Here is a 26,986-nt window from a genome sequence, read left to right as displayed (position 1 = left end):
GTGGGTCCTGTCTCCGTTCTGCTCCTGACAATTGCAACAATAAAAAAGTAGTCAATAAAATTGAACAAATTATAAAATATTAGTCTGTATCATAATTATGCTATAAAATACATGGAACTTAAAACAAATATTGAGTGTAATAACACTAACTATTCTTATAATATTGAAATAATTATGCTATCAATTAGAATACATATAAAACATTCTGAAATTAAAATATAATACCGGTAATTATTTTATAAATGTAATTCAATATAATATAATTCAATAATTGTTATTTGTTATTATTCTATCAATCGAATTGTCATTGATGTGTTTGTCATTTTTTATTTATTTGATTACCTTTTGATATATTCAAAAGCAATTTTGATATATTTAATAATTCAAAATAATGTTGTGACCTTAAAGAAGCTTTTAAATGTCTCCAGCCAAGTTGCCCATTTCCTTCCAGTCCATCCTTACAAAAGACATCCCAAGAGATGACGGTAATTTAAAAGTGAAAGGAGCTAGCACAGAACCCTTATTGTGAGCGCAGCCACAAAAGAGACTCACCGTCTCCGGATGGGAACCTGGACCATCCATAAGACGGTCGCCCCCGTCCTGCGTGGAATCATGAAGCCCATTTTGGTCCTGGTGATGCTTCCTGTGGTGTGGACTTGCGTTCCCCAGAAAGCCGGTAACCAAACAAGTTAAGGAAAACAACAATCATTTTATAACAGTCAATTGTTGGTTGAGTGGTTAGTTTGTTGGATGGTTAGTCATTTATTTTGGTATTCAGTTGTTAAAAAGTCAGATGAGAAGTTACTTGGTGAGTTAGAGGGAGCGTTTTTACAAATTAGGGGAGTGGTCTCCTCGCTTGGTGGTTAACTAGTTGTTTGGGTTTGTTGTCAGCTGGTTGATCAGATAGTGCATGTTTTCTAATTGGCGTTCTAGTTAAGTTAAGGCCTTGGTAAGTTTACTCTGTGTAAACCATTTGGTTTGTCACAGTAGGTAGTATATGTTGAAATGGTCTGTTGATTGAGTAATTAGTGCATATATATTTGACTAATCAAATTGGTAAAATAATTTAATTTGATTGTTGGTGAGTCAATTAGAGTATGTTTTTGATTGCTTGATCAAAAGATAACATCAGCCAGTCATTTGTTGGATGGTTAATCGCCGGCATATTATTTGGTTGTTTGGTCAGCCAAGTAGTTAGTTAGTTACTTAGTTGGGTAATTTTTGACAAGTCATTTAGGTTGGTATACTCCTTGGTTAGTTAGCTAGTGTATGTTTATGGTTTTAGGGTAAATGGTAACTTTTTTAGTTAGCGTTACTGTGTTGGTAAGTTGATTGCTAAATAAATTGGTTATCAGGATGCCAGCTGTCGGGTGGTTACTGGCTTGGTTAGTCTTGTAGGTACTTACTTAGTTGGAAAATGTTTGACTAGTCATTTGGTTGTTACCCCTATTGGTTAGTTTATTTTAGTATGCTTATTGTTATTTGGTTAATGGATAGTTTCTAGTTGTTGGTAATGTTCTTGTAGATTTATTATCAGCCAGTCAGTTTTGAAGTGGTCAATTGCTTGCACATTGGTTGGTTGGTTAGTTTAGTAGTTAAATAATCCATGCTATGTTACCAAATATCTTATTAGTCAATTAGGTGCCAGTAGTTAATTAACTAGTGGTAGTAGGAATAAATGTGGGTTAGTTTTTTTTTTTTTGGGGGAGGGGGTAATTTAGATAGTTATTTGACGTGTTACTCTGTATGGTAATAGTAGGTTAGGCTCCCAGGTTACTACTTGCTTGGTGAGTAGTTTTTTGTTGGATTTGAATTGGTTTGTCAGAAATTAGGGAGTCAGATAGGTTGTTAGTTCCTAAGGTTGGTTTGGAATCTATTTGATTTTGTTTTTTATTAATCAGTAAGTGCCGGCACTTTGGGTTCCTTTGTGTCCCAGCTGTCCATGGGTGTTTTCACGGTGAGTCAGATGGCTTTTTGGTAGGTTAATTAGTTGGTTAGGTATTTGACAGTATATTTGTTTGTTGTTTGGCTACTCATGTGCATGTACTTTTACACATGTAGCTAGTTTTTCAGGCAAAGCCTCGTAAAATGTATCCATCAACAGACTACAGGCCATTGCTTTGTGCAATACTTTAGATTACGTGATGGTGTCGTGCTTCCCCAACGCCATTATTGCCAACGTGCCTGAGTGCCCTTACGGCTGGGAGATGGAGCAGCTCTCCCTGGGGGGTGTGTGCGCCACTGGCGTGCATAGCTCCGGTTACTACCGCTTCATCATCCCTGACCTGACGCCCAAGAACCATTCGTACTGCGGCACCCAATCTGAGGTGGGACGATGAGGTTTTTGTATTTACGTGCTCATTTTTTTATTTCGTACTGCTCAGTCAGGTAACATCTGGATGACCGTATTCTATTTTTCTTCCACGGCGACTGCCAAATATATCAGACTGTCGCCGCATGAGGCCACATGGTTTTTGACGGGTGGCCAAAATCAGCCAACTGCAGCCACCATTACAACATGGGGAGGACAGGGGGGCTTGCTGCTGGGTTGACCCACTTTGATCTGCCAAAAAAAGGCAAATAGAACTGACCTAGTAGCAAAACAGCCTTTCCCGAATTCTTTAGGCCTTCTTGGCACACCCCCTAACATACCATTAAACAAAAGCATCAGGGTTGGGTTAGGAAGCTTTGGAATAGGATATAGAGGGCCGGGGTTGGAGTGCAGTAAAAGTCTTTGACGTCTATTGCCGTCAACTAATAAGTCAAGGTACTTCCTGGACAGTACATCCCAGGCAAAGATCCCCGTTACGTCTTCTTCAACTGGGTGGTGTCCAACGACACGTCGCTGACCCTCAGAAATCAGCCGGTCAACTACACCTTCAGCTGCGTCTACAGCGCCACCTATCTGGTCAACAATGCTGTTTTCAGCCAGAGGTCAGGTTACTCTGTTGAACAAAACCCAAAATATTGAATCTCATTCAAAATGATCAAAATGATTGAGAGAATTTGTACGAAAAAAACGCAGAAATTTGGATGTACCGAATTTTCCGCACTATAGGGCGCACCCCCAAAAAATAGTTTTTGGTCCTATATCTTCCATAGATAAGGTGCACCGGATTATAAGGTGCTACAATGGGAACATCGACAAAACAGTCAGATAGTTCAGTCAAACTTATTACCCCCTTAACATTCCCAAAGCTTGCAAAGAAGCAAATACGTGTTGTAGACACGTGCGGATGCGGTGTCCGTACGATGTCACTCAAATGCATCGTTCCAAATATCATTCGGAAGGTTAAACTCTTGGGATTCAAGAAATGCCAACCATTCCTTAGTTTCTATTTTCTTTTTTGCTCGCAACTTTACTGTGCATATGACAATAAACACTTGGAATTGAGTTTACTTTAAAAAAACGACCCATCACAGAAACATCGATATCACTCTGAAACAAGATACTGGAAAATATATAGCCGGAGTAGCTCACCGAAGTCGTTGTGTTCAATAATAATGTGCAACCATGGTCCTCTTATATCCGTGAGTGTAGTAAATCCAGGAGAATAAAATATTTACAAATACAGAATAGTAAAACATGCTTTCTCTATGCCGTAGACAACCAACCAAATTTGCTATTCACATTCATCTTTTTCGGCCAATTGCAGGCTTTGTTTTGTCCCTTTAGCCTATGCAAGCCCCTAAATGATAAAAAGGATCCGCCCCCCTTTACCTCCGAATAACTTTAGCCAATAGTGATCGATTCAACTGATGATTGAAACATTTTGTTAGGCCAATTGCATGGTTTGTTTTGCTCCTTTAGCCTATCAAAGCCTGTAAATGATATAAAGGATCCGCCCCCTTTACCTACGAATAACTTTAGCCAATAGTGATCGATTCAAATGATGATTGACACATTGGTTAGCCAATGAAACGGCGGTACATAAATCCCATCATACACCGCGGACTACTTCACGTTCGGGGGAAAATCTAGTTGGCGGCTGTTGCATTAGTTGCAAGACTTTGCGACACACCATTGAGCCATATATAAGGCGCACTGTATTATAAGGGGCATGGTCAGCTTTTGAAAAAAATTAAGACTTTTAGGTGCGCCTTATAGTGCGGAAAATACGGTAATTGATCTGAGTTGTGTATTAGTCCATTTTAACACAATATGGACTGCTTTCCACCAGGGTAGCCACTGTTTACGTACGCAACGGCACTTTGGGTTCCTTTATGTCCCAGCTGTCCATGGGTGTTTTCACGGTGAGTCTGCCTACTCTTGGTCCAGAAAAAAACTTTTGAGGGGCTATCATGAGAACCTCACCCACAGAACGCAAAGTTCCTGTACGCCAAAGAAGCGCCGTATGTGATCGACACCTCCGAAATCGGCTCTGAGGTCTTTGTCGGCGTGGAGGCCAAAGGCCTCAGTGGGCGCTTCCGTGTGGCCATTGAAAACTGCTGGGCCACACCCACACCCTACTCTACTGACAGGAAGAGGTGGAGCCTCATCCTCAACAGGTATGCAAGGTGTGCCTTGTGTGAAAAAAAACCAAAAAAAAAACGTGTGTGTGTGTTTATTATTGAAAGTCCTTTATTTTTTATTATACAGATATCCTTGTGTTTTGCATTCTGATTGGCTAAATAGTTGCCCCGCCCCATTATGCTTGTCTGCCTGCGCATCTATGACATTGCAGTCTAAGTTGTATATATACGTAAAGCAGCTTGACAAACCTACATTACATACGCGGAATATTTTTCATTTTCACGTTTTTTTTAAAGCCATCATGTCAACAAATTGCTAGGGACCCACAAAAGCAGCAAAAGGCAGAGGAACATGCTTTCTATCGCCAACAATGTCTGACTTCTTGACCGGCTAAACTTGTTGCCATTTACGGCTCTTTGACGGTCCCTACTGGCTTCTTGGCGCTTTATCAAAAATGTTTGATAATAGAAAAAGGTTTTGTTTCTTTACAAAAGAACCGGAAAGTAAATGCTGTTTGTAAATGTTTTCCATGATGATTAGTTGATTGGATGATGATAGCAAAGTATCATGTAAAGTTAGGTGAATCTTGTCCTTAGGTCACATAGTTCTGACACAACGAACGTTATTTGTTAGCCTCTAAATAGGCTTTCCCTCTGAGTCATAAATAAATGAACTAAATAAATAAATGACTTTCCGGGTTTTGACAATCATTGGACGTTTTTGGAACGCAACTCCCCTGAAACATAAGGGATTACTGTATTCCATTTATTTGTAGATTCTGGCCAGGATCATTTTCTTAATGTGCGTTCCAAAAACGTCCCGTAATAGATAAAACTCGCTAAGTAGAAACCTCTATTTTTTTAAACATTAAATGTTCTATTGTACATTGAAACCAAAAGATAAACCCAATCTACAGCTTCAATATTTTTTTAACAAAAAAGTACTCATTTAAGATCCAGTATCAGTATTCTCACACACCAGGCTCATCTGTGAAGAGCGGAATGAAGTGTCACACCAAAAAACAACCGCGACCATATGATGAAGGTGCTGTATTTGGTTAACCATGGAACCCAGTGCCATCTGTTTCATGATGGGGCGCAAACCCCCACCCAAAGAAAATGCTTGTAGACACACCTACGACCTAGATGGTTAAGGGATCCATGAACCGTGCGATAGATGTATGTTTTTTTTAATTCAATTTTAATAATATTCTTATGTTTTATTTAATGTTTTCTATATTTTACATGTAACCTTTTAAATGTAATTTGCACCGCAGAAAACAAATTTCCGCCAAGCACAGAGCGATATAATGAAACGCGTGTGTCCCCATTCCAGCTGCCCGTCCGACGAGACCGTGAGCATATTTGAGAACGCCAAAGACGCCCGCTCCACCTTCAAGTTCAACTCCTTCCGTTTCGGCGGCCAAGAGAAAGCGTCCACCGTGTGGCTCCACTGCGAGGTCCACGTGTGCGATGCCGAACGGCTCCTCTGCCAGCCTGTGAGTATCGAGGAAGCCTTTCCAGAAAAATCCCTCTTTAAATAATGCATCCTTGCCCTTTGTGAAGAGTACATGCCCTGCCAGGAGACTCGCTGCCAAAGCAGAGCCACGTGGTGGAATCCTCACCACGGAATTCTACATCGAAGGTATAATACACGAAAGTAGACCCCTGGAATATGACATTAATCCGTTCTTAGGTGGCGATCGCTGAGTGAAATTGGCCTATAGCGAGGAATAGAAAACTATGGTTATTAGCTAATGGCTTTTGAGCACCCCTGTAGCCCAATTGAAAATAAATAAAACAAAACAGTATATAGTAAGTACAGTACTACCTATGTGTAATGTACGTGCATATGATTAAATAGCATTATGGACTCTCACAGCAAAACTGTGAAAGACAATCCAGGCCATGGAGATGCAAAACTTTAGAAAACTTCTAGACATCAGCTTCATAGTGCATGAGAAAAACAAAACATTGTGCAACACCATCAGGGGGCTCATAGGACCCTATGAACTATTATCAATTGTGCAGAGTTTAAAACTTAAGTGGTATGGTCAGGTCACAAGATGATAAGTATCGGCCAAGGTAATTCTCCAAGAGTACATGGGGAGAGGAAGACAAAAAAGAACTTGGAATGGACTGGTACCAAATTTGCTACGACCCAAAAGCAGGCCAGGTACCGTCAACAGTGGAGAAAGCTGTCTAGATTCGCATCCTCATGCATCCTCATTGGCGCCCTGACAACCCAGGCGGATAAGGGTGGAGTGTACTGTGAACCATGTGATATACGGTAGAAAGAATATCAGAAAACCAGTGGGGAGAAATTACGTGAGGGATCCGTCAACCATGATACGTGTAAAGAAAATTACATTTAATTTACATTTGGTTAAACGTGACTTAACCTGGTAGAATGTAGTGGCGAGTGGATGCAAAGGGGTAGGGGAGGGGCGACAGCATTTTTTGTTAATGTTGTATCGTATGGAAAATGCTGTAAAAAGGGGGCAAAAAACATCTTATACCCCATTGTAGAGTGAAATTGTTATAAGTTTGGGTCGTCGTATCCAGGTGGTTTACTTTATTTTTACAGTCATTTTTTTTTAGATTGTAGCCATTAACGTCCTCGCTTACTATAAATATCTTTACAGCAGATGGATCTTCCAGTAAGGGACACATTATAGGTACTACTACACAGGTACTACCGCTATAAATTTAAAGTACAATAAACGTAAATGTTTTCTTTTGTGTCATTTAGGAGCATCTCCAGCTTTCCTGCTGTTTATCCTAATCAACTCATGCTTACATCAATGAATCCTTTAAGTGCGACATTAGAAAGGAGTGAATTAGGTTGGCAACATTTATATTTACCGCACTAAGGTGCATACTGCTACTATAGAGTAAGCAAACGTTCATTTTAGCGTGCAGTTGCTTATTACTGTATTATATTTGGAGTTCTTTTTAAATACATTCTGTTATTATCATATATGAGTTAAGTTTGTACTTGATATTCAATTGTGTCTCAAATGCTTGATCCATCTAAATAAAACACTATTGATTCAAATAATACGCTTTTATAATATCACAAACATGCTTTTTGAATGATTCGTTGATCTAAACATTTGTAATTGCATTTCCTAATTTCAAGAAAAGCTGAAAAAGCTGACATGTTTGGAGGCCATCTTACAACTACTCAAGCCCGAATGATGATTTTGCCAAAATAGCGGCGCTTTTACTACTCAATGGCAACTTACCTTACAAAGCTAAGGCTTGCATGTGATGAGTTGCTGGGGCATCTTTGACATTTTCCGCCGCTGTTTCCTTCTTTAGCCACTTATGTCAGATACTGTAGTGTGTATTCTAAACTACAATAACCGCTAGTGGTGATTTATCACATACTGTCACTTTAATTTTGGTCTTGGAAAGCATTGCAAAAGTATCAATAAATATGCAAACAATTAAAATCTCACATGGTGTCAACTAAAAGTCCACAGGAGGCAAGGCGCCATCTATGTTGTCTGCAACTTTGCACGGTCCGGTTTTCTGGACACATGTCGAATACAAAATACTAAATGAAAACACAGCAGCAACTCTAGAAGAAGAAAGAACATGGATAATGACTGCCTGTACCTCTGCTGCTACCTGGAGGCCGGTGTTTGACTGTGCAGGGCTGAGAGCCGTCGGAAAAGGAGGGTTGAAGCCCTCTTTGCTCAAGAGCCAGTAGGTCTTGTGGTAGCCTTTGCCCTGGAACCAAAAATGATAAGGTGTTTGGAATGTTAGCACGTAGATGGTAGTGTAAGCAAGAAGGACAGAGTCACCTTCATTTCGATTTCTCCTCTTTCCTCCAGCTCGAACGATCCCACATGGACCAGGATGTCGGCGGTGCACTGAGAGATGTGAATCTTTAAGGCTGGTAAAACAAAAAAAGCCAATTTGACAATAAACAAAAACAAAAAAAACCTTAAAACAGTGTCCCTAAAATAATCATTCATTGTAATTTGAAGTGCTTTCATTTTTAATCATCACAATCAAAAAATATTTAAAAAATTAGTAAAATAAGATGGGAAAATTCTTATTTAGTGCAGCATGGCAGTTGAGTCGTTAGCGCGTCCACGGTACAATTCTGAGGTCATGGATTCAAATCCATCTACCAGCCTTCCTGTGTGGAGTTTGCATGTTCTGCCTGTGCCTGCGCGAGTTTCCTCCAGGCACATCGGTTTCCTCCCACATTCCAAAAACATGGATAAGTGGTGCAGATAATGGATGGATGGAATTCAACTTTAAATTTATATCAATCCACTTTTATTTTGTATATTTAAGCTCTAATACTTTACAAGAAAAAATACAATGGAAAAAAGCAAAAAATAAAAATACTTAGTTTAAGAATTTTCTGTTTTTCACTGGAATTTTATCAGTGCACCAGAACATTCTGAAGAACAAGTAGTCCAAAACATTAGAATATGGCTTTTATGCTTGGAATTATGATTATTTTTCTTTAAAGTAGACCCTCACGTAAGCTGTTGCTCTCCATGCGAGAAGCCATGTTGACTGTATCGCCAAACAAACAGTAGCGAGGCATTGTGCTCCCCACCACCCCCGCGACCACGGGACCTGCCAAAGAAATACAAAAACAAAAAAACATCTTCATAGGGATGGTTGTATTCAATTAAAAAAAAAAAAAAGATTCTCACCCGAATGGACACCGATGCGAATGGCGAGGGTCTCTGTGGGCATGTGGCGTATCCGGAAGCGCTTGATGGCGCTCAGGAAGTGCAGCGCCATGGTGGAAATCTCCACAGCATGCTGCAAGCCATTGGTGATGGGCAAGCCACTGGCCACCATGTAAGCGTCACCAATAGTCTCCACCTGGAAGTGCGGACGGTCAAAAAACAGCCCCCAACACGGGTGATTTATTTGGTCTTTTCACCTTGTAGACGTCGTACATCCTGATGATGTCATCAAAGAGGCTGTAGAGGTCGTTGAGGAACATGACCACCTCCATGGCTGAGCTGACAGCACACATGGAGGTGAACCCCACAATGTCGGAGAAGAAGACGCTCACCAACTCGTAGCTTCGAGGCTCCACCGACTTCCCCGACATCAGCTGGTCGGCAATGTACCTGCCGGACGACGTGTCACGGGCGAGGAGGGGGAAGATTTCCTGTCGCCGTGGTTACCTGGGCAACATGCTGGAAAGAAGCTTGTCAGCGCGGGTTTTTTCGGCTACAAGTTGGTTGGTCCTCTCCTCTACCACCTCCTCTAGGTGATTGGCATATTTTTCCAGCTTGTCCACCATGTTGTCCAGAATATTTGCATGACTATGGAATTTAGTCAGAAAAAAAATAAGCAGTACGATACAAAAACCATATATTGAAATATAAAATACAAGCATAATGGCTCGGCGATGCCGGGCTTGGCAATGCCAGGCGTTTTGCTAGGGCGAGGTTGTTGGGGCCGTGGTTTGTTGAAAAAGCACTAGGGGCCCACTAGGGAGCACCAAAGACAACCACTTGTAGCAGATGTTTATTGATTTTTTTTTGGTATTTATTGGAGGTGCTTGGACACAAAACCTAGGTAAAGACAATAGCAGAGGGCAACTGTGTACATTTTGCAAAAAATTACTTCAGCCGTATTGGATTCCATACATCACATAAAAACTTTCAACTTCACTTATTCAGTATTACAAATAATACATAATTATTTCATATTAATATGATGAATATTATTAGTACAAAATTTTCAAAGGCCGTTTAATAACCCTTTTTTCAGACCATTTAATTTTTTCTGTAACCCTTTAACTAGAATAGAAAATATATAATAGAAAGTGCCTGTTTTCAAAATTGAAATCGGCACCGATACCTATACCTGGTATCTTCCTTTGTTGCTACAAAAAAATATTCCTTAATATTTAATAAATCAAATCCCCAAATACAAAACCAGACTATTATTTAAAGATGTCCATTGTTGAGGTGACAATTGCGATGATAAAGAAGAAAAAATGGTGGCACCTGTCTGGGCTTGCTTCCTTCAACTGCCTTAAAATCGACCTGAACGGCAGTCGGTGGTCTGGGTTCTCATTCCAGCAGACCTTCAGCAGCGAATTGATGTTGTCGTCGCACAGGTCGGAAAGGGGTGGCCTGAGGGGCTCGCCGCGGAACGGTCCCCGCAGTCTTCCAATGATCTCTGTGGGAATAAGGCAGATTTACCAATGGCCCAGGCAAAGGGTGCAAAGATTATCACTGCCACCTTTGGGCTCCATGTGGACGTCGTGGTACGGCCCGCTCCTGGAATTGTACATGAGCTCCCAAAGGATGATGGCGAAGCTGTAGACGTCCGCTTTGGGGGTACCTTTGATGGCCGAGTCCGCTTGTCTTAGAAGCTCTGGGGCTGTCCAGAACAATCCTGTAACGTTCCATATGCTTGTTAGCAATTTGTACAACAGATGAAGTGTATGCCAAAAGTTGGTCGGATGCCCTCCAGAATGAAATCACATATTCCAGCTGGAGATGATAGAATGCTTTTTGACTCAGGTTAAGTGGTTTGGGAGGCAGTTTTGTCTCTAGTCAGAGTGTTGTCAGAGCCAACAAACTATCATCCCTCAGAAAATACCAAGGTTTCTCTAAAAATATACAATAATAATAACACTAGCCCCTCTTATGGGCCATCCCTTAAAATCTGATTAAAATTTTGAGGTTCCTTACCTGTTGGAATCAGACAATTAGTCTGTACTTGTCAGTAAAGGTGCCATGATTCACATAGTCTATTTGAAACTTAACATTGAGGGAGGGAAGGTCTTCTTCCCAGGGGCTTATTATCTCTTAGCCTAAAACATCCCATTGGATTTAAAGCTGTCACATATGAGACTAAACCTCATACCCTAGACGTTTGCATCAAATTACAATTCAAGACTTTATCATGTGGCAAGGTTTAATGATCATAACATGACTTTATGATTTCCTTCCAGGCTCTGCTAGCATGCAGAGGAAAATTCAAATGTTCTGGGAAGAGGATGTGGTTCCCAATTGTTTTTGTGCATCTGATGACAACAGAAATCTCTTGCAAGTTTGACGTCTCTCGGTGAAACTGCCATCAGAGATTGATTAAAAAAACTTCCTTGTGGTTGAAATATTGGGTGTTTGCTTTTAGGGCAATTGGTGAAATGTTGCTCTTGTCTGTTGTTCTCATGCAATGATTGAGATTGAAATGTTTCACAACCGAGCAAGTGTTTGTAATTTGGTCACAATCAGCAAAAAGTCAGAAAGTTGTTGATTTTGCTCATTTTTAAGTACTATTGTTCTCCTTTTATATTTTTTAAAATGTTCTCGTAAAATGTTATTCGTAGTGCAGTGGTTAGCACATTTGCCAAAACATCCAAAAAGTCCCCAATTCAAGACCGTGTGAAAATCTATGTTCTCCCGGAGAGGGATAGTCACAGTTAGGCTGTACTTGCCCAAGAAACACCACAGGAAATGGTGCTCCTATGACCCTAGCGGTTAAGGGATCCAAACAACAATCAACCACATACCTGTCAACCTCCAGGGCTCCATGCCCTTACAAACTGTCGTATTTTCCCTTACAAAATAATATTACACCAATATAACAGTCTAACATGTTATATTGTACATGTGTTTCGTTATATCATATATATTGTGAATTAACATTTTCTTGTGAGATACTGATTTGCTCGACATGAATGAGGTTTATTATAAAAAATGTTCAAAAATTAAGTAGCTTGGACGTTCACTGTAGAAGGAAAAAATACATGCAAATATAATTAAGTAGAATAATAAATTTTCTTATTAAAATCAATAATTCATTTTCTGCATTAAATTATTGTTGGTAATATACTTATTAAAAAGATAACCGCAAACCTGTCTTTTTTCATTTTCTCCTTTTATACTTCCTTTTTTTCTTAACTTCTTTTATACAACAACATAATAATTCGTAATATAATGCATCAAAGCACAACTAACACATGAAATCTGATGTTATTTTAAGACCACATGTATTTTAAATTTACTCAATCAACCCCGCCTGTTGTTTTCAGATCAGAATGACTTACGGCGTTTTAATTCAGGTTCGGCCATGGTGACTTGATGATTGTATTCAAAGAAAATTCAAAACTATGTTGTAATGTAGGCCTACCGCTCTGCTTTCGCTTTGTTCACGTGTGATCAGTATGAAATAGCATGATAGGAAATCCCCAGGATGCAGACGCATGCGCACAGTAGCATCAAACCGCTCGCTTCATTTGCAACGAAAAAAAACGAGACCGAGATAGAGGCTACCGCGGCAAACTCATTTGACTTGATTGATTTGCCGTTTCGTGATAGTCGGTGTATACCGGATGGTACCCATAATTGACAAATTTGCGTTTTTCAGTACAGATTTTCTTGTACGTCGTACATCTTAAAATGCATAATAAACGTGCAGTACTTTGTACAGCAAAAACGTACAGGTTGACAGGTATACAACTAATAAATATACATACATACATACACACATACATACATACATACGAGCTCTGTTGTGGGCAAAGAGATGGACAGCCTAACAACAGTAGCTGAGAGACGGGCACTGGAAAAGCTGCAGTCAATCATGGACAATCCATCGCATCCACTACACAGCATTATCTCCAGACAGAAGAGCAGTTTCAGCGACAGACTGCTGTCACTGTCTTGTACTACGGACAGACTGAAGAGATCTTTTCTTCCTCATGCCATGAGGCTCTTTAACTCTACCCGGCAGAGTAAAAGCCCACAGTAAACCACACCACCTACATTGCATATTACCGAATCTTATTGCAATATGTATTCTGTGTAGCACTATTTAGTTATTCTATATAACACGCTACAGTGGGCATTTGCACGTCACACTGGGTATTTGTATATTGTATTCTTTTTGCTTTATTATTGTATTGTTCTCAGCGAAGGGATGCTGCTGGAAATGTGAATTTCCCTTCGGGGATGAATAAAGTATCTGTCTGTCTATCTATCTATCTATCTATCTATCTATCTATCTATCTATCTATCTATCTATCTATCTATCTATACAAATTATTGAATTATTATTAAAATGTGATAATATCAAATAAATAGATGAATAAATCATAATATAAGTAAAAAAATCAAATGATGAACAAAATGTTCGATATTTCTTATTTCACAATTTATCATATATATTTATTCTACAATAGTAAAGTAAATTCCCCATCTTGAATCGACTGAGATGGTGAATATTTTTATATTTTTTAAATTTTACTATTTATTTTAAGAATTGTTCATAGGTAAATAAGACACATAACACTTTAAAATGAGAAAAACTATTAGGTATTAGTGTTTCTCTAATATATTAGAAAAATAACCAAATATATTGTATATTTTAAACAAAACAATATGGTAACAAGAACGCCGGCAGCACGGCGGCGCAGTGCATGTGCAGCACAGTTCTAAGGTCTTGGGAACCTCCTGTGTGGGTTCAAATCCAGCTACCGGACTTCCTGTGCGGAGTTTGTATGTTCTCCGGGCACTCCGGTTTCCTCCCACATTCCAAAGACATGCATTTCAGTCGGATTGTCCCTCGGTGTGAATGAGCGAGCGAGTTGTCTGTCCCTGTGTGCCCTGCGATTGGCTGGCAACCAGTTCAGGGTGTCCCCTGCCCACTGCCTGATGATTGTTGGGATAGGCTCCAGCCCCCCCGCGACCCCTACTGAGGATAAGCGGTGCAGCTAATGAGATGAGTAACAAGAACATGATAATAATAATAATAATAATAATAATGATAATAGTAAAGGTTTTTATTTGATTAGTTATCTTAGTTTTTTTCTAAATAGTAAAATGAGAGAAATAAATGAAATTAATAGAAATAACAAGCCACGAATGAAAAACAATTAAAAATCCACATCTCTCTACTCACCTTCGTAATTGGGACTCTTCGGCATGGAGCATTTTTTCCCCCCACCGTATTTAAACTCACACAGTCCGAACCCAGAGAGTTTGACTTGGAGCCGACTGTCCACCATACATGTGCCAGTCTTCAAATTGCCGTGGAATTTGAGCCGGCTCCTGTGGATGAAGTCCATTCCCTGCACAAGGTAAACTGTGGTCATACAGTGGTAGAAGTGCACCCGGTTGTGGCAACACTTACGTTGATGATGTCATAAGCGAAGGAAAGCTTGAAAATGCAGTCGAGCTCTACGTCGGAGGCTTTCAATACATCCTGCGGACAACAACAACAATACTACAATTGGTTTCACTTTGGGAGTATTTGTGTCAGTCTGACCTTCAGGCTTCCTTTTTTGCAGTACTGCGTGACCAGGCAGACGTTAGGCGGCTCCACGCAAGCACCAAAGAACTGCACTAGGTTCTCATGCTTCATTTCTTTCATCTGTCACACATTTAGCAACATGGTATTAGCGATGTTCAGTTCATGTGGTTTTCAAAAGTACACTTTTTTTGTGGACCCATGGCAAATACATACAGAGCAGAGACCCCTCGCTACTTTGAGCTTGTTATTGCGGGTTTACTACTTCGCAAATGTTGGATTGAATTGACCTTATTGTCATTGACATCAATGTATCCTGCAATGTGTTAGAGACAGCAAATGCTATCACGGGGGTAGGTTAGGGAGGGCTTTGTGTGACTTTCTTTGTGCGTTATTGTGATAGGCTGGTGTATGCCGTAACTCAAACAGCCGGGGCCTGCGGGCGGGCGTACAAGTCAATATGTTCACCAACTCAAAACAAACTGCAAATGAAAGGCCACAGCTAGCTTTTGGCGGATCATTACGTTGAAGAAATTCACCAATTAATTTGGCCTCTGAGGAAAGTCAAATAAATGGTGATCACCAGTAGGTGCTCCATGGACTGTTGTCGGGTTCGTGAAATGACTGAAGCGAAGTTGGAAGAACGAGGCTTACTGCTACCGCTACGCTAATATCCCTCTTAAGCCAGCCCTGCAGAGCCTGTATCTCACCAACGCCAGATCCATTACTTATGAAATGGAAGACCTGGCGATACAACTCTTTGGAAACCACTACATTTGGGACGGTTGTATTTTAATCATCGCAGAGACCTTGCTCAAGCCAACGAGCCTTGATGCTAGCATGCAGATAGCCAGCTGCTCTATACATTGCTTTCTTGCAATGAAAGCGAAAGCCCTCCCATTTTGTTATACCTTTGTATGCAGACCATTTATTCAACTGCAATATTTGTAAAACTTTATTGGTTATTTTGTTACAGTCATATAATCTTAGTCAGTAAGGATGTCATCTCGAGATGAAATGAACCTTTTGAGCTTTTATGAAGGTGCGTCATTACTATGCGGACTTTCACTTTTCGAGGGGGGTTCTGGTCCCCCATAACTGCTATAACTGAGAGATTACTGTAATGTGTTTATGAAGCAATCTTTGAAGAAACCTACTATGCTAAATTCGGCAAGGACGGAGGAGCTTTGTAGTTCATCACAAACATCCTTCTTGAGGTACTTGATGGCCACATGATTCCCCTGCACAGCATTCAAAGTCAGGATTTATTTTCTTTTTTTTTACTATTTCCCCCTCACTACCTGGTAGAGTCCGACGGTAGTGTAGATGTGCTCTTTCCCTGTCTTGTCCCTAAAGCCATAACTTTTGCTGGACAAGTTGGACAACGTGGAATAGGAACCTCCGCTTCCACTCAAGCTCCTGGTGTTGCTCAGCGACAGAGCCTGCCCCCCCTGCTAAGAGACCAGTCAAAACAACACCCCCCAAAGAAATCAACATCCTATGGGAGCTGATATCATACCGAAGCTTTCCTGATGATGGTGATGTCGCTGTAGTTTATAATCCACCAGTGTGAGTCTTCCAAGCTGGTTTGGAGGCGCAGCTTCTGGAGCACCAGGACGCCAATGCCCAGCACGGCCAACACGCCAGCGACGGGAAACACAACCAGCAGGGCCAGCAATAATATGTCTGACGTGACATGAAGTCATATTGTGGACTTGTACATCAAATTTGTTGGGCGTACCGTTACTGAGCCATTCGCACAGCTCGTTGTTGAAGCCGCATTCAGGGTTGTCGGACGGGGGTCTTCCTTTGGGCCAGTTGACAGCCGTGAACATGGGCGTTGGCCTGAAATAGCACTTTTCATTCCGACACTGCCCTTGACATGATGTAGAATATGTAGGTTTTTTTGGTGCTGAATTGGTCAAATTTAATAGTATAAAGCAACGGAGTACAATTTATTTCCTTCTTCTAATCCTTTGAACTGTTATGTAACCTGTGTAAAAGAACTTCAGGCCAAAAATAAAATGAATAAAAAAATTGATTAATACACGAAAGTCAATTTTGTTCATTTTCGGTATGCCTTTCTTACTATATTTTATCCTGCTTACTTTTGGCAAAATAAGGAAAAATATAATTAATATTAGCTAAATTGTCAAACAAAACACATTTAATTTTAATTTCATAATTTAGGATTTTATTCTACTTGTATCTATTTCTCATTTTCTCAATTTAATTTAAACATGTTTTTTCTTACAAAAACAATTTTTAAAATTGCCTCAACATGACATTTCTATTCTATTTGAATTTTAATGTTTATATTTTTTGCTATATGTTTTCGTTTTTATTTTTACAATGTTACAATATTTATATCTAGCTTTCCTTTGTTTTTTTAATTCATGGTTTAAATAACTCTTAAAATGGTTAAAATAATGTATGTATGGGTTTGTTAATATTAACAGTCAATTAGGTTTATGATTTTAAAATGTAGTGATATCTATCCATCTATCTATCTATCTGTCTATCTGTCTATCTGTCTATCTATCTATCTATCTATCTATCTATCTATCTATCTATGAAATGAAATTATCTGCCTTTATATAGCGCTTTTCAAGTCAATGACTTCCCAAAGCGCTTTACATTGTGCTTCACATTTCCCAATAGCGGCCGTGATCTGTGCAGCCATGTAAGGCGCTAACCTGCTTATTGGGGGTATTGGGGGTTCAGTGTCTTACCCAAGGACACTTCGGCATGTAACACGGACAAGCCGGGATTCGAACTGGGATCCCTTAATCCTAAAACGATCGCTCTACCTCCTGAGCTACTGCCGCCCCTATCTATCTATCTATCTATCTATCTATCTATCTATCTATCTATCTATCTATCTATCTATCTATCTATCTATCTATCTATCTATCTATCTATCTATCTATCTATCTACCGACCCCACCCAAACCTCACTCTCTCTCTCCCTCCATCCATCCATCCGTCCATCCGTCCCTCGGTCCATCTATCTATCTAATCTAAACTTCTTTATTAATCTGGATTTGTGTGTGTGTGTGTGCGTGTGTATGTGTGTTGTACTTTAGGTCTCCACAAAAATATTTAGCGAGGTTTCGTGTCAAGGCACCCCAATAAATACCAACAAAATTGATCAACATTTGCTTTCGTGGGATCTCTAATGTCTTTTGGGGGCCAACTTGGGAACTGCAGCTCCAAAGCACCAACAAATAAAAAAATGAGTTATGTAGTAGAAAATTTAGACTTTACATCCATCCAACCCAGCAGCCTTCCCTCCATTCATAGACCCAACTGTTGCTACCAATTCCTCCCTCACAATCTCTATCTCATTCAACTTACCAAACAAATACATCTGAACAAAATACATGCCTCCCTCTCATCAGTCACATTCAACAACTCACTAAAATACTGCTACCCTTACATTCTCATTCCACCACTAACTACACTTTCTTACCACTCCACCAACCTTGCGAATTCCGCATACCTCAACTGCGTTTCAAGCTGTCGTCAGACATTCCCACTTTTCCTCCCCTCTACAGATCTCTCCCTCACCATCTCAAAACACTCCCTCACTTTTCCCTCATGGTTATCCTGCTTCTCTCGCTTCTTCAACTTACTGATTTTCACATTTTCTCATGCATGCACTTTCTTTCCATAACCAGGCAACTTACCAGACACTCTCAATTTTGGGTCAGACATTCCACTAGCTTTTCCTAGTAATATAGGAAAAGCAAACTAAAATGTATCTGAAAAACGGACATTAAAGTTTTTTAGGGGTGAAAAACGCTTAATTTTGAGGTTGTTTTGAAAGGTATCTTACCTCAATCATGGTAATGAAGTGGCTATTATTCAGACCTAAGTAATATCTCAAAGTTGTTTGACTTTTGTGGAGGATCCTGTTTGTTTCTCACCGTATACTTTTGCTGTGGCTGTCAAAATGGAGAACTGGGACAAATGTGGGACCGGTCCCTGCGTACTGCAAATCGTAAATTGAATAATCCAGGTTCCTTTCCCCGTCCTCATCAAAGTGAACCAGTCCCGATGCGCCTACCAAAGAGCCTTGATCAATGAAGGTGGAAACTCCAAAGAGAAACTCTTCTACTTACCGTAGAACCGAATGCTATTCTTGTTCTTCAGCTTCTGCAGGACCTCCCGTCCATCGTGAGGATCCTTGCCATCTTTAAAGACCTCCTTCAAAGCCATGGTGTAGAGCAGCACGGCGTCGTGCAGATAAGCCGAGTAGGTGCTCACCTGTAGGCGATTCCATCAATACAGTAGACTCTGAGATAGTAAACCCCTCATTTCAACATGTTAACTGTGTGAAATGAGATGTTTTTCCAACCTTCTTTAATACATTTTCCCCACTATTTGACATCAAGAACCAATTATTCTGCGTTTAAAAAAACAAACAAATGCAATTCAAACGTTGAAATTATTGCATATGACAAGTTACAGCTCTAAGTTGCCTGTCTGCTATTGGTTGACGTTATAAAATATGATGGTTTGCGATTGGTTTGAATCACAGCATCATGTAGATGCAGATATGCGTTTGGCTGAACTACCTACCTGGAATATTTTTCTCGCTTTTATGTAGTCCAGAATCTCATGGGCTTCGTGATGCATCTGCGAGTTAGTGCGCTAAAATAAAATGTTTTTGTCCTGTATTTAATTGGTATGAGTCCCAGGGCTAACAGTTATGCCAAAGGTAGATGTATGCATCCAGCAGCTAACTTACACCAAAGGTGAACAGAATATAGTCTTTCCTTCACTTGTAGATTAATAATTGTATTTAATAATATATATGTATCTTAAACATTAAGACTACCTATTATTTATTATTTTGTTATTTTTTTGTTTTTATCCAGTGTACAAAGAGTTCTGAAAGCATTAACTAATTACCATAGTTTTCTATCCCCGCTATTAGGTAATTTCTAATTTGCAATCATCACCTCAGGATGGATAAATATCGTTATCACAGGAATATACTGTGTTTCTTTTCTTTTCTTCACTTTGCTTTTTTTTCTACCTCTCTGTCTGACGTCAGGTTGCTGTAAAACGGCGGCCCTCGTAGCTTTTCGAACACCTGCTCGAAGAAGTCATAGTACTCATAACCGTCGTATGATTTCTGGCCGATGATGAAGGTCATGTCAAAGGCACGCAGGGCCGCCCGGTTCATTTGGCTGTCCAGTGAATATTTCCAAACATTATCCTGCTCGGAGGGAAACATTAAAACGATAATATTAACAAGAAAGGTGAGTCCGTAAGCACATTTTAAATTCTAATAAAATTCTGTAACCAAAAGTGCACGACAAAGTTGGCTAATCTATTGTCAACAATGCTATTAGCTAGCATACTTTTTGTCTATACAGTATAGCCACAGAAACGAATGCAAAAAAACCTTGAATAAATAACACGTGCTCCAAGTATACTGTATGTATCTATCTTACCAATTTTAGCCTACTATGAAAATAACTGCCTTAAATTGGCAACAAATAAAACAAGTTTTGTTTGTTTCTTCAGGACTTTTATGAAGCTAAAAGAAATGACACCAGGAGGCAGTAATTAGGGCGTAAAACACAGAATTGAGTCTGTTATATTAAAAATAAACGTTTGCAAAACTAGCTAACCACGGTCGACACAGTCGGACATAACAAACTCGGGATTTTTTTTTCTTAAAAGATGGCCAAACCATGAATTATGAATGATGGATACCTAATTATTATTATTAGACTTTAATTTACCAAACAAATTGATTGCTTTGCAATCTAAGAAATCGGTATTACTGTTTTACTTAAACATTTGTTAATTCTTCCTCACAGCCGATTGATGACGTCAGAATTGTATTCATTATTTGCTTTTGCTTCCTCCAATGTGTGTTACGGTGATCGCTTTACTCACCACGCCACCACTGACCTCAAAGTGCTGCACAAGAAAGAAAACGTAGTCTCCGCCCATCAGTCCCTGCTGCTCCGCCTCCAGCAGCAGGGCCAGGGAGTCTTCCTTGTTGGTCAGGACCACGATCACTGCAACCCCCGTGGGACGGGTCAAAGCTCAGATAATGACGCGGTGCGGTGAATGGCAGTGTTGGGAGTAACGTGTCGCAAAGGAACGTACTTTTCTCGGTAATAAGTACGGTAACGCGTTATTAATAACATGTTGTAACTCAACAGTGGCTACAAAATAAAGTTAGACTCTGCCACTTTTTAAAAGCAGATTGGGAATCACGTCTATTGCCATTTAGGAGGTTCATATATAACTACAAAATACAACTAAATACAGTTACGCTTTCTCAAGAATAGAGTGCCAGGGTTTGTTATTTCTCCCCACTGATTTTCTGATATTCTTCCTACAGTATATCAAACGGTTCAGAGTACACAGTACCCTTAACCGCCTGGGTTGTCGGGGCACCACTGAGGACGTAATTCGGGATTGCTTTCTCCACTGCTGATGATTCCTGGCCTGTTTTTGGGTCATGGCAAAGTTGGCAAACGTCTATTTCTTGATGTGTGGGCCAAGTTCTTTTTCTGTCTCCCTCTACTACTTCCTCTTTGGACTGTGCCCTGAAGAACAATCTTGGCCAGTTCTTAGGATCTTTTGACGTAACCATACCACTGCACTTTCCTTTCCAGCTTTGCCGTGAAAGTCCATGTCTCGCAAGCGTTGAGTAAGATGAAAGTAACCAGTGCTTGCGTGAGTCTGATTTTTGATGTCACTGCTTGTCCCCCAGATGGGCTTAAGTCTGGCAAGTGGGGCTCTGATTTGAGCTACCCTGCCCATGATTTCTGGTTCTGGCCCGTCTGACCCTACTCCAAATTATTTTAATTAGGTGACAGGTTCAAGCTCTGGGTTGTTGATGGTGATGTTTGTGGTGATACCTTGAGGGTTGTTTGTGCTGTATTCCATCCCATACTGGGTTGATACATTGTCCAGGTAATTGATCAGATCTCTGAGTTCTTGTTCTTCTCGTGCCAGTCCGGTAATATCATCAGCAAAATGGAGATTAGTGACATTTTGTACTCGCATCCAAGCCGTATTTACAGCTATAAACCAAAATACTAAAATTAGGGCCTCATTTTATAAGCGCATATGCATTTTGTTTTGTGTCAGCAGTAACAAACAGTAGGAGGAACGTATGGAAGGGGTCAAGTCAAGTCAAGTCATTTTTATTTGGAAAACCCCTAATTATACAGAAACAACGATGTCAATGGGTCTAACGTGAGAACAGAATTTACGTTCCAAGAGTGCTGAATTTGGGTCTTTTTACTTGTAAATTTTTTTTGCAATACACCATGTCTGGAGAAAAAAATGAAAACGTTTTATACATTATCCAGAAATCAAGAACAAAATATTTCGAGTGGTTTAAGGAAAATGGATATGAAGTGTCTCAACTCTTAGTTTGTAAGTTCTCAAGATTGCACAAGCCAAGGAACAGGAAGGCTTCACTGCTTCCACAGGTTAGGATACACACTTTCTTCTATTTCTTTAATAATGTGGCCATAGTTTTAGGGGGTTGGCTTTAATATGAGTATATACACCGTACCTTTTCAACTAGATGGTTACTTTCAGAGTAACGCAGTAACAATTTTTGGGTGTCAGTAATAATGCTACTACTTTTTACATAAAGTAACAAGTCAAAGTAACTACCTTTTTTCAGTAACGTACCCAACATTGGTGAGTGGTCTTACCTCTGGCCATGCTGGCGATGTATTTGATGTTGCGTTGGACCTGCCGAGGGTCGCTGGTATCGAACTTGACGGCGGCTGTCAGCTTGAACTTGTCCCTCAGCGGTGTCTCCACCGTCTTCCACAGAGCATCCACTTTGTCCCACGTGTTGGAGTCCAGGCCGCCACCAATCATGGCCACGTGGGTCCAGCCGAAGAACTCAAGGGTCTTCACCAGCACCTCCGAGCTCCTCTTGAGCGGTGGCACTAAGTTGATGTACGTGTCATACATGAATGTGTTGTCCATCTTGGACGACTGTCCCACGAAGCCGAACATAGGGATGTTCCAGGTGGACGCCATCAGGCCTGTCACCTTATGCATTTGCCCAGAGCAGTCAATTCAACATTCCACACTAGAAATTGACATACACATCTAAATAACAAACTGGTTAAAAAACAAAATCAAAATAATGGACGAAACACAACCAGTGCCATAGACAATTATTGTCAACTTTAAACTGGGATTACTTATTGGACCTGCTTCCTGCACAATGAAAACTAACTTAAAAAAAAAACATAAAAAGAATAGATATAACATACTGGATCAAAAAAATAAATACAATTGCCTGTGCAAGTTCACTTCCATTGACAATTACAGACGTCTTTAATCTTGGATTATTTTTGGACCTACTACTTTGTACAAAAAACTTAATATTTTTCAAGTAAAAATATTACAAATGATCACAAGAAGTAGAATTTTTCTACTGGCTCTAAATAATATGTTTTTTCAGCAAGATGACAGACAACTATGTCAGCTCCCTTCAGGAGAGGCTCAACTTATGTAAAATAAATAAGCAATTCTCAACCTGTATCAAAAAAATGCATGTTTATATCGTGGTGTCTTTTTTCATATTATTTTAATCAATATTGTTTTTTTTGATGAATGTAGCTTTTTTTTTTTTACCACTAAGAGGCACTAAACAATATAGACCATCCCTTTAAGTCAGATAGTAACTTTAAGCTTGCACAATAAAAATAATAGTCAAAGTTAAATAATTCTCCATAAACAAATATAATATAGATTACATTCAAGAGTCCACTTATTTGCAATTTCCTTGCACATTAGAAAGGGATGGATTTAAGACAGCAAATGAAAAAAAATTACCTCAGCTTCTTCAGGACACGCAGGTCCAAAGATGGCAGACACGTTGTCCCTCCACACTTGGTGGACAAAGCCCCCCAAGGAGAGTTTGGGGTTACAGGCTGTGTCCATGTAGACAAAGCCCAGGCTGCAGTTGCCCAGGTAGGACGGGTTGCCGTTCACCTTGTCCACGGCGATCTGGATGGCCGAGCCCAAACGCCCGGCGCTGAAGGGAAAGGACGAGTTCCACGGAGCCTGGAAGCCGATGAGGAGCTTGGGGCCAGGAGGGCCGGCTGAGATGGCCGTCAAGGCCAGAGTCAGGTGAAGGAGCACCTGAGCCACACCTGAGGAGGACCGGACCATTGTTGTCTTCACACTGCCAGATGTTCGATGCCAAGCTCCTTAAATAGCACACGATCTGGATTGAGCCATCCCCAAGGAGATGCTGAGCAGAAGGGGGCCGAATCTCCAGGTATTGATTTTTACAAAATCTAATTAGATTTTATATATATATATATATATATATATATATATATATATATATATATATATATATATATATATATATATATATATATATATATATATATATACATATATGTTTTTTTTTTGTTTTTTTTTTTCATATATATATATATATATATATATATATATATATATATATATATATATATATATATATATATATAAATCATACGACGGTTATGAGTACTATATATATATATATATATATATATATATATATATATATATAATATTTTTTTTTTTTTTTTTTTTTTTTTCAATTTGAGAGCAAAAACCAACAAAATGAGCAACAGCCTCTTACCAAAAGCCATTACCACCGTTGAGTTTTTTCTCCTAAAAAATGTTTGATTTTTTTATCTTTTATCGGTGAAGCTCTCCAATTTTGTTATACGTTTGTTTCATAACAGTAAAGGCCATTCATTCATTCATTCTTTTTTAATCTTTATTCATTTTTTTCTATTTTCTATTATTTATTTGTATAATATTTTGTTTTATTTATTTATTTATTTATCTTTTTGTATGTACTCTAAATGTATTTGATTTGGTTTTTATTTGGTTTTATTGAGAAAATTTTTCATTTTAATTGTATTTCTTTATTTCTTTCATGTTGAATTGTTTTTCAATCTTCTTTTTCAAGTCCATATTTTGTATTTTTGTTTTTATAATTTGAATGATTTGTCTGTGATTTTTTAAATTTATTTTCATTTAAATGATTGAGTTTTTGTGTTTTACACAAAATGTTTTATTTTTCCATAAAAAAAATAAAACAAAATTACTATTTCTTACAAGTTTTTATTTATTTACTTATTTTTTTCTAGGAGCTCATTTCCCGTAACATCAATGCTCCTATTTTTTATATTATTTTTTTAGATAGAATTTCAAGGAAATTCAAAATGTTGTATTAATAATTTTTGCATTTTTGAGAATATTTTATGTAATATTCTAATGGTATCCACTCTTGGTATTTGACTTTGTTTACATCTTGGGCTAGAAAAAAAGTGGTATCAAACATCTTGAAATTTTCCAATCTACTGCAGGCCGCAAAAAAATAATCAAGGGACCGTGAAAGGCCCCCAGGCCATAGTTTGGATCCCTGTTGTGAGCCAGAAAAAGAAATTGCAATTTTTTACTTAAAGTGATAAGCACTTGTCAAAGATTTGATGCGCTTCATGAGATTTTATCAACACGTTACAAAGGTTAGTCGTTGATAAATGCTAGAGTCAAAGTCCGTTTTGTGACCTTGGCTGCACAGTGAGAAAAAACGTTGAAAATAAAGGTTTTTGTTATATTTATTTGTTTTTTGCTGACACACCTGTACAGGTGCATGCACTCAAAGGTGCTAATGAATTCAGGTGTGTGTTGTGTGACTTTAATGGCAGTCACCAGGCTGTTCTTTTCCCAGAGAGACCGTCACTTTGAGTCCTAGCCAGGTAATATTTAAAGAAATCATCACAAAACACTAAGATTTTAATGACAATGAGAAACATTTGGTTGTCAATTTGTATTTATTTGTACTGGATTTTGTGCATAAATTATGAGATGTAATTTGTTTTGGGGGGGTGATACATCTGCAGTGTGTTTCTAGTTCTTGTCTGATGTAAAATGGCGTATGTATGATTTAAAAACCAAAAAGGTTGCATGGTTTCAAACTCTGTTGGAATAATGGATTGAATAACAACTTTTTTTTGTTCCAAAAATATAAAAAATTAAAAGATAAGAACTTTTTTTTGTTGGTGCTAAATGAAACTGAAAATTATACTATTGCACAATGTTACATAATGATGATATCCATAACAATAAAGACAATTTAAAAACGACCTCCACAATTTATCACCTTGTTTAAAAAAAAACAATCAAAACCCAAACAAAATGGGTCATTTAAAATTAAATAAATGTAAAAAAAAAAACAAATTTTAACACCACCTTAAAATTGAAAGCGTATTACCTTTTGTACAAAACGATAAATGTTCTTGTATAGATCAAATGGGGTGGATTTTATTTAAAATAACATCAAATTGGCTCATTTACTTTCAGCAGCCCCTAACCGCTTTCTCCCATTTAGTCACCTCGTACAAAAAACTTTAACACTCGCGTGTAAAACAAAACTAAGGAAATTGGAGAAAATTGGCCAATTTTGATTTAACACCACCACCCTAAAAATGGATTGTTTTGATTAAAAAAAAATATGACCGCCATAATTTTTGTTTCATTTTTTAAATTAAAGGTTGGTTCATATTTAGAGTATTTTCCTTTACAATTGCCCCCCAAAATGTTTTTTATTAAACTTCAAATAATGTAAATAAAAACCTCACACATCTGGTCTTTTTTTTCTTTATTTATCCATAAAAGGTTTTTTGTTTTGCATCATTAGTTACCTTCCTCAAACCTCTTATTTTTGTAACTCATTTTGCTTTGTTTTGTTCGTGAGTTCCTGCGCTCAAATTTATTTCTCCTTCCATTACACATAGTGTCATTAACCAAGAACACAAATTCTGATGACATTGCATAAACTGATCAAAACTAAACAACCTGCACCGGATGTAAATTATCAAAATGGAAACTAAAGAGGACACATAGGGTGTTTTTCTTTTTTTGCTTGTATCTTGTACACAATTCCGTCGATAAAGACTCTCCGCTTCTGCCGGTTTATCACAAGGCCAAAGTTTAAAGGTCCTTCTAAGTGTGACTTTTATGACCATCTTTTTCTTTTTCCCTCCTTGCGGGCAGAAGAGCCGAGAAGAGGTTCCGACCGGACCAGCCAACGATTGGTAAGAGACTTTACAGTATAATTATTGAGCAGAACTTTTCTCATAGCAGACGCTATGTTGCGAATGACTGCCAAAAGTGGTGGTGTCTCCCAGCGGTCTTTCTTGGTACCACTGATAATTTGAATTACGCAAGAATCATGTAG

The 26,986-nt window shown here is 38.9% G+C and overlaps 2 protein-coding genes across 7 annotated transcripts; one reads left to right on the top strand and one right to left on the bottom strand.

Moving 5' to 3' along the window:
- The first annotated feature begins 553 nt into the window (after positions 1-553).
- On the top strand, positions 554-7,641 carry tectb (tectorin beta). Of its 6 annotated transcripts, none has more exons than XM_088323764.1 (9): positions 554-676; positions 2,137-2,327; positions 2,783-2,934; positions 4,182-4,254; positions 4,322-4,509; positions 5,810-5,972; positions 6,040-6,118; positions 7,122-7,151; positions 7,226-7,641. In XM_088323764.1, the coding sequence occupies exons 1-9, from the start codon at positions 562-564 to the stop codon at positions 7,279-7,281; spliced, it is 1,047 nt and encodes a 348-aa protein (XP_088179890.1). In that variant the 5' UTR covers positions 554-561; the 3' UTR covers positions 7,282-7,641. The 6 variants fall into 6 exon arrangements, with proteins under 6 accessions (XP_088179890.1, XP_088179889.1, XP_088179892.1 ...); XM_088323763.1 differs by having other exon boundaries at positions 7,119-7,151; positions 7,226-7,640; XM_088323766.1 differs by lacking the exon at positions 554-676 and adding an exon at positions 871-949 and having other exon boundaries at positions 7,119-7,151; positions 7,226-7,638.
- A 306-nt stretch (positions 7,642-7,947) lies between these two features.
- gucy2g (guanylate cyclase 2g) lies at positions 7,948-23,913 on the bottom strand. Its single transcript, XM_088324250.1, has 22 exons — positions 23,575-23,913; positions 22,434-22,782; positions 20,662-20,771; positions 19,775-19,957; positions 18,855-18,999; positions 18,660-18,795; positions 16,472-16,575; positions 16,250-16,416; positions 16,032-16,181; positions 15,888-15,971; positions 14,749-14,853; positions 14,614-14,685; positions 14,383-14,551; positions 10,714-10,869; positions 10,476-10,650; positions 9,645-9,785; positions 9,395-9,587; positions 9,159-9,333; positions 8,980-9,078; positions 8,286-8,377; positions 8,098-8,211; positions 7,948-8,010 (listed from the first exon to the last, which is right to left on the bottom strand). Exons 1-22 carry the CDS (start codon positions 23,911-23,913, stop codon positions 7,948-7,950), a joined length of 3,321 nt encoding a protein of 1,106 aa, XP_088180376.1.
- Positions 23,914-26,986: the final 3,073 nt, after the last annotated feature.

This window comes from Urocampus carinirostris, chromosome 19 (assembly GCF_059441175.1).
Source record: "Urocampus carinirostris isolate Australia breed hairy pipefish chromosome 19, RoL_Ucar_1.0, whole genome shotgun sequence".
NCBI classification, from domain to species: Eukaryota; Metazoa; Chordata; class Actinopteri; order Syngnathiformes; family Syngnathidae; genus Urocampus; species Urocampus carinirostris.
The sequence above is the reverse complement of the archived record's forward strand: the minus strand, read 5'-3'. Positions and strand labels throughout refer to the sequence as shown.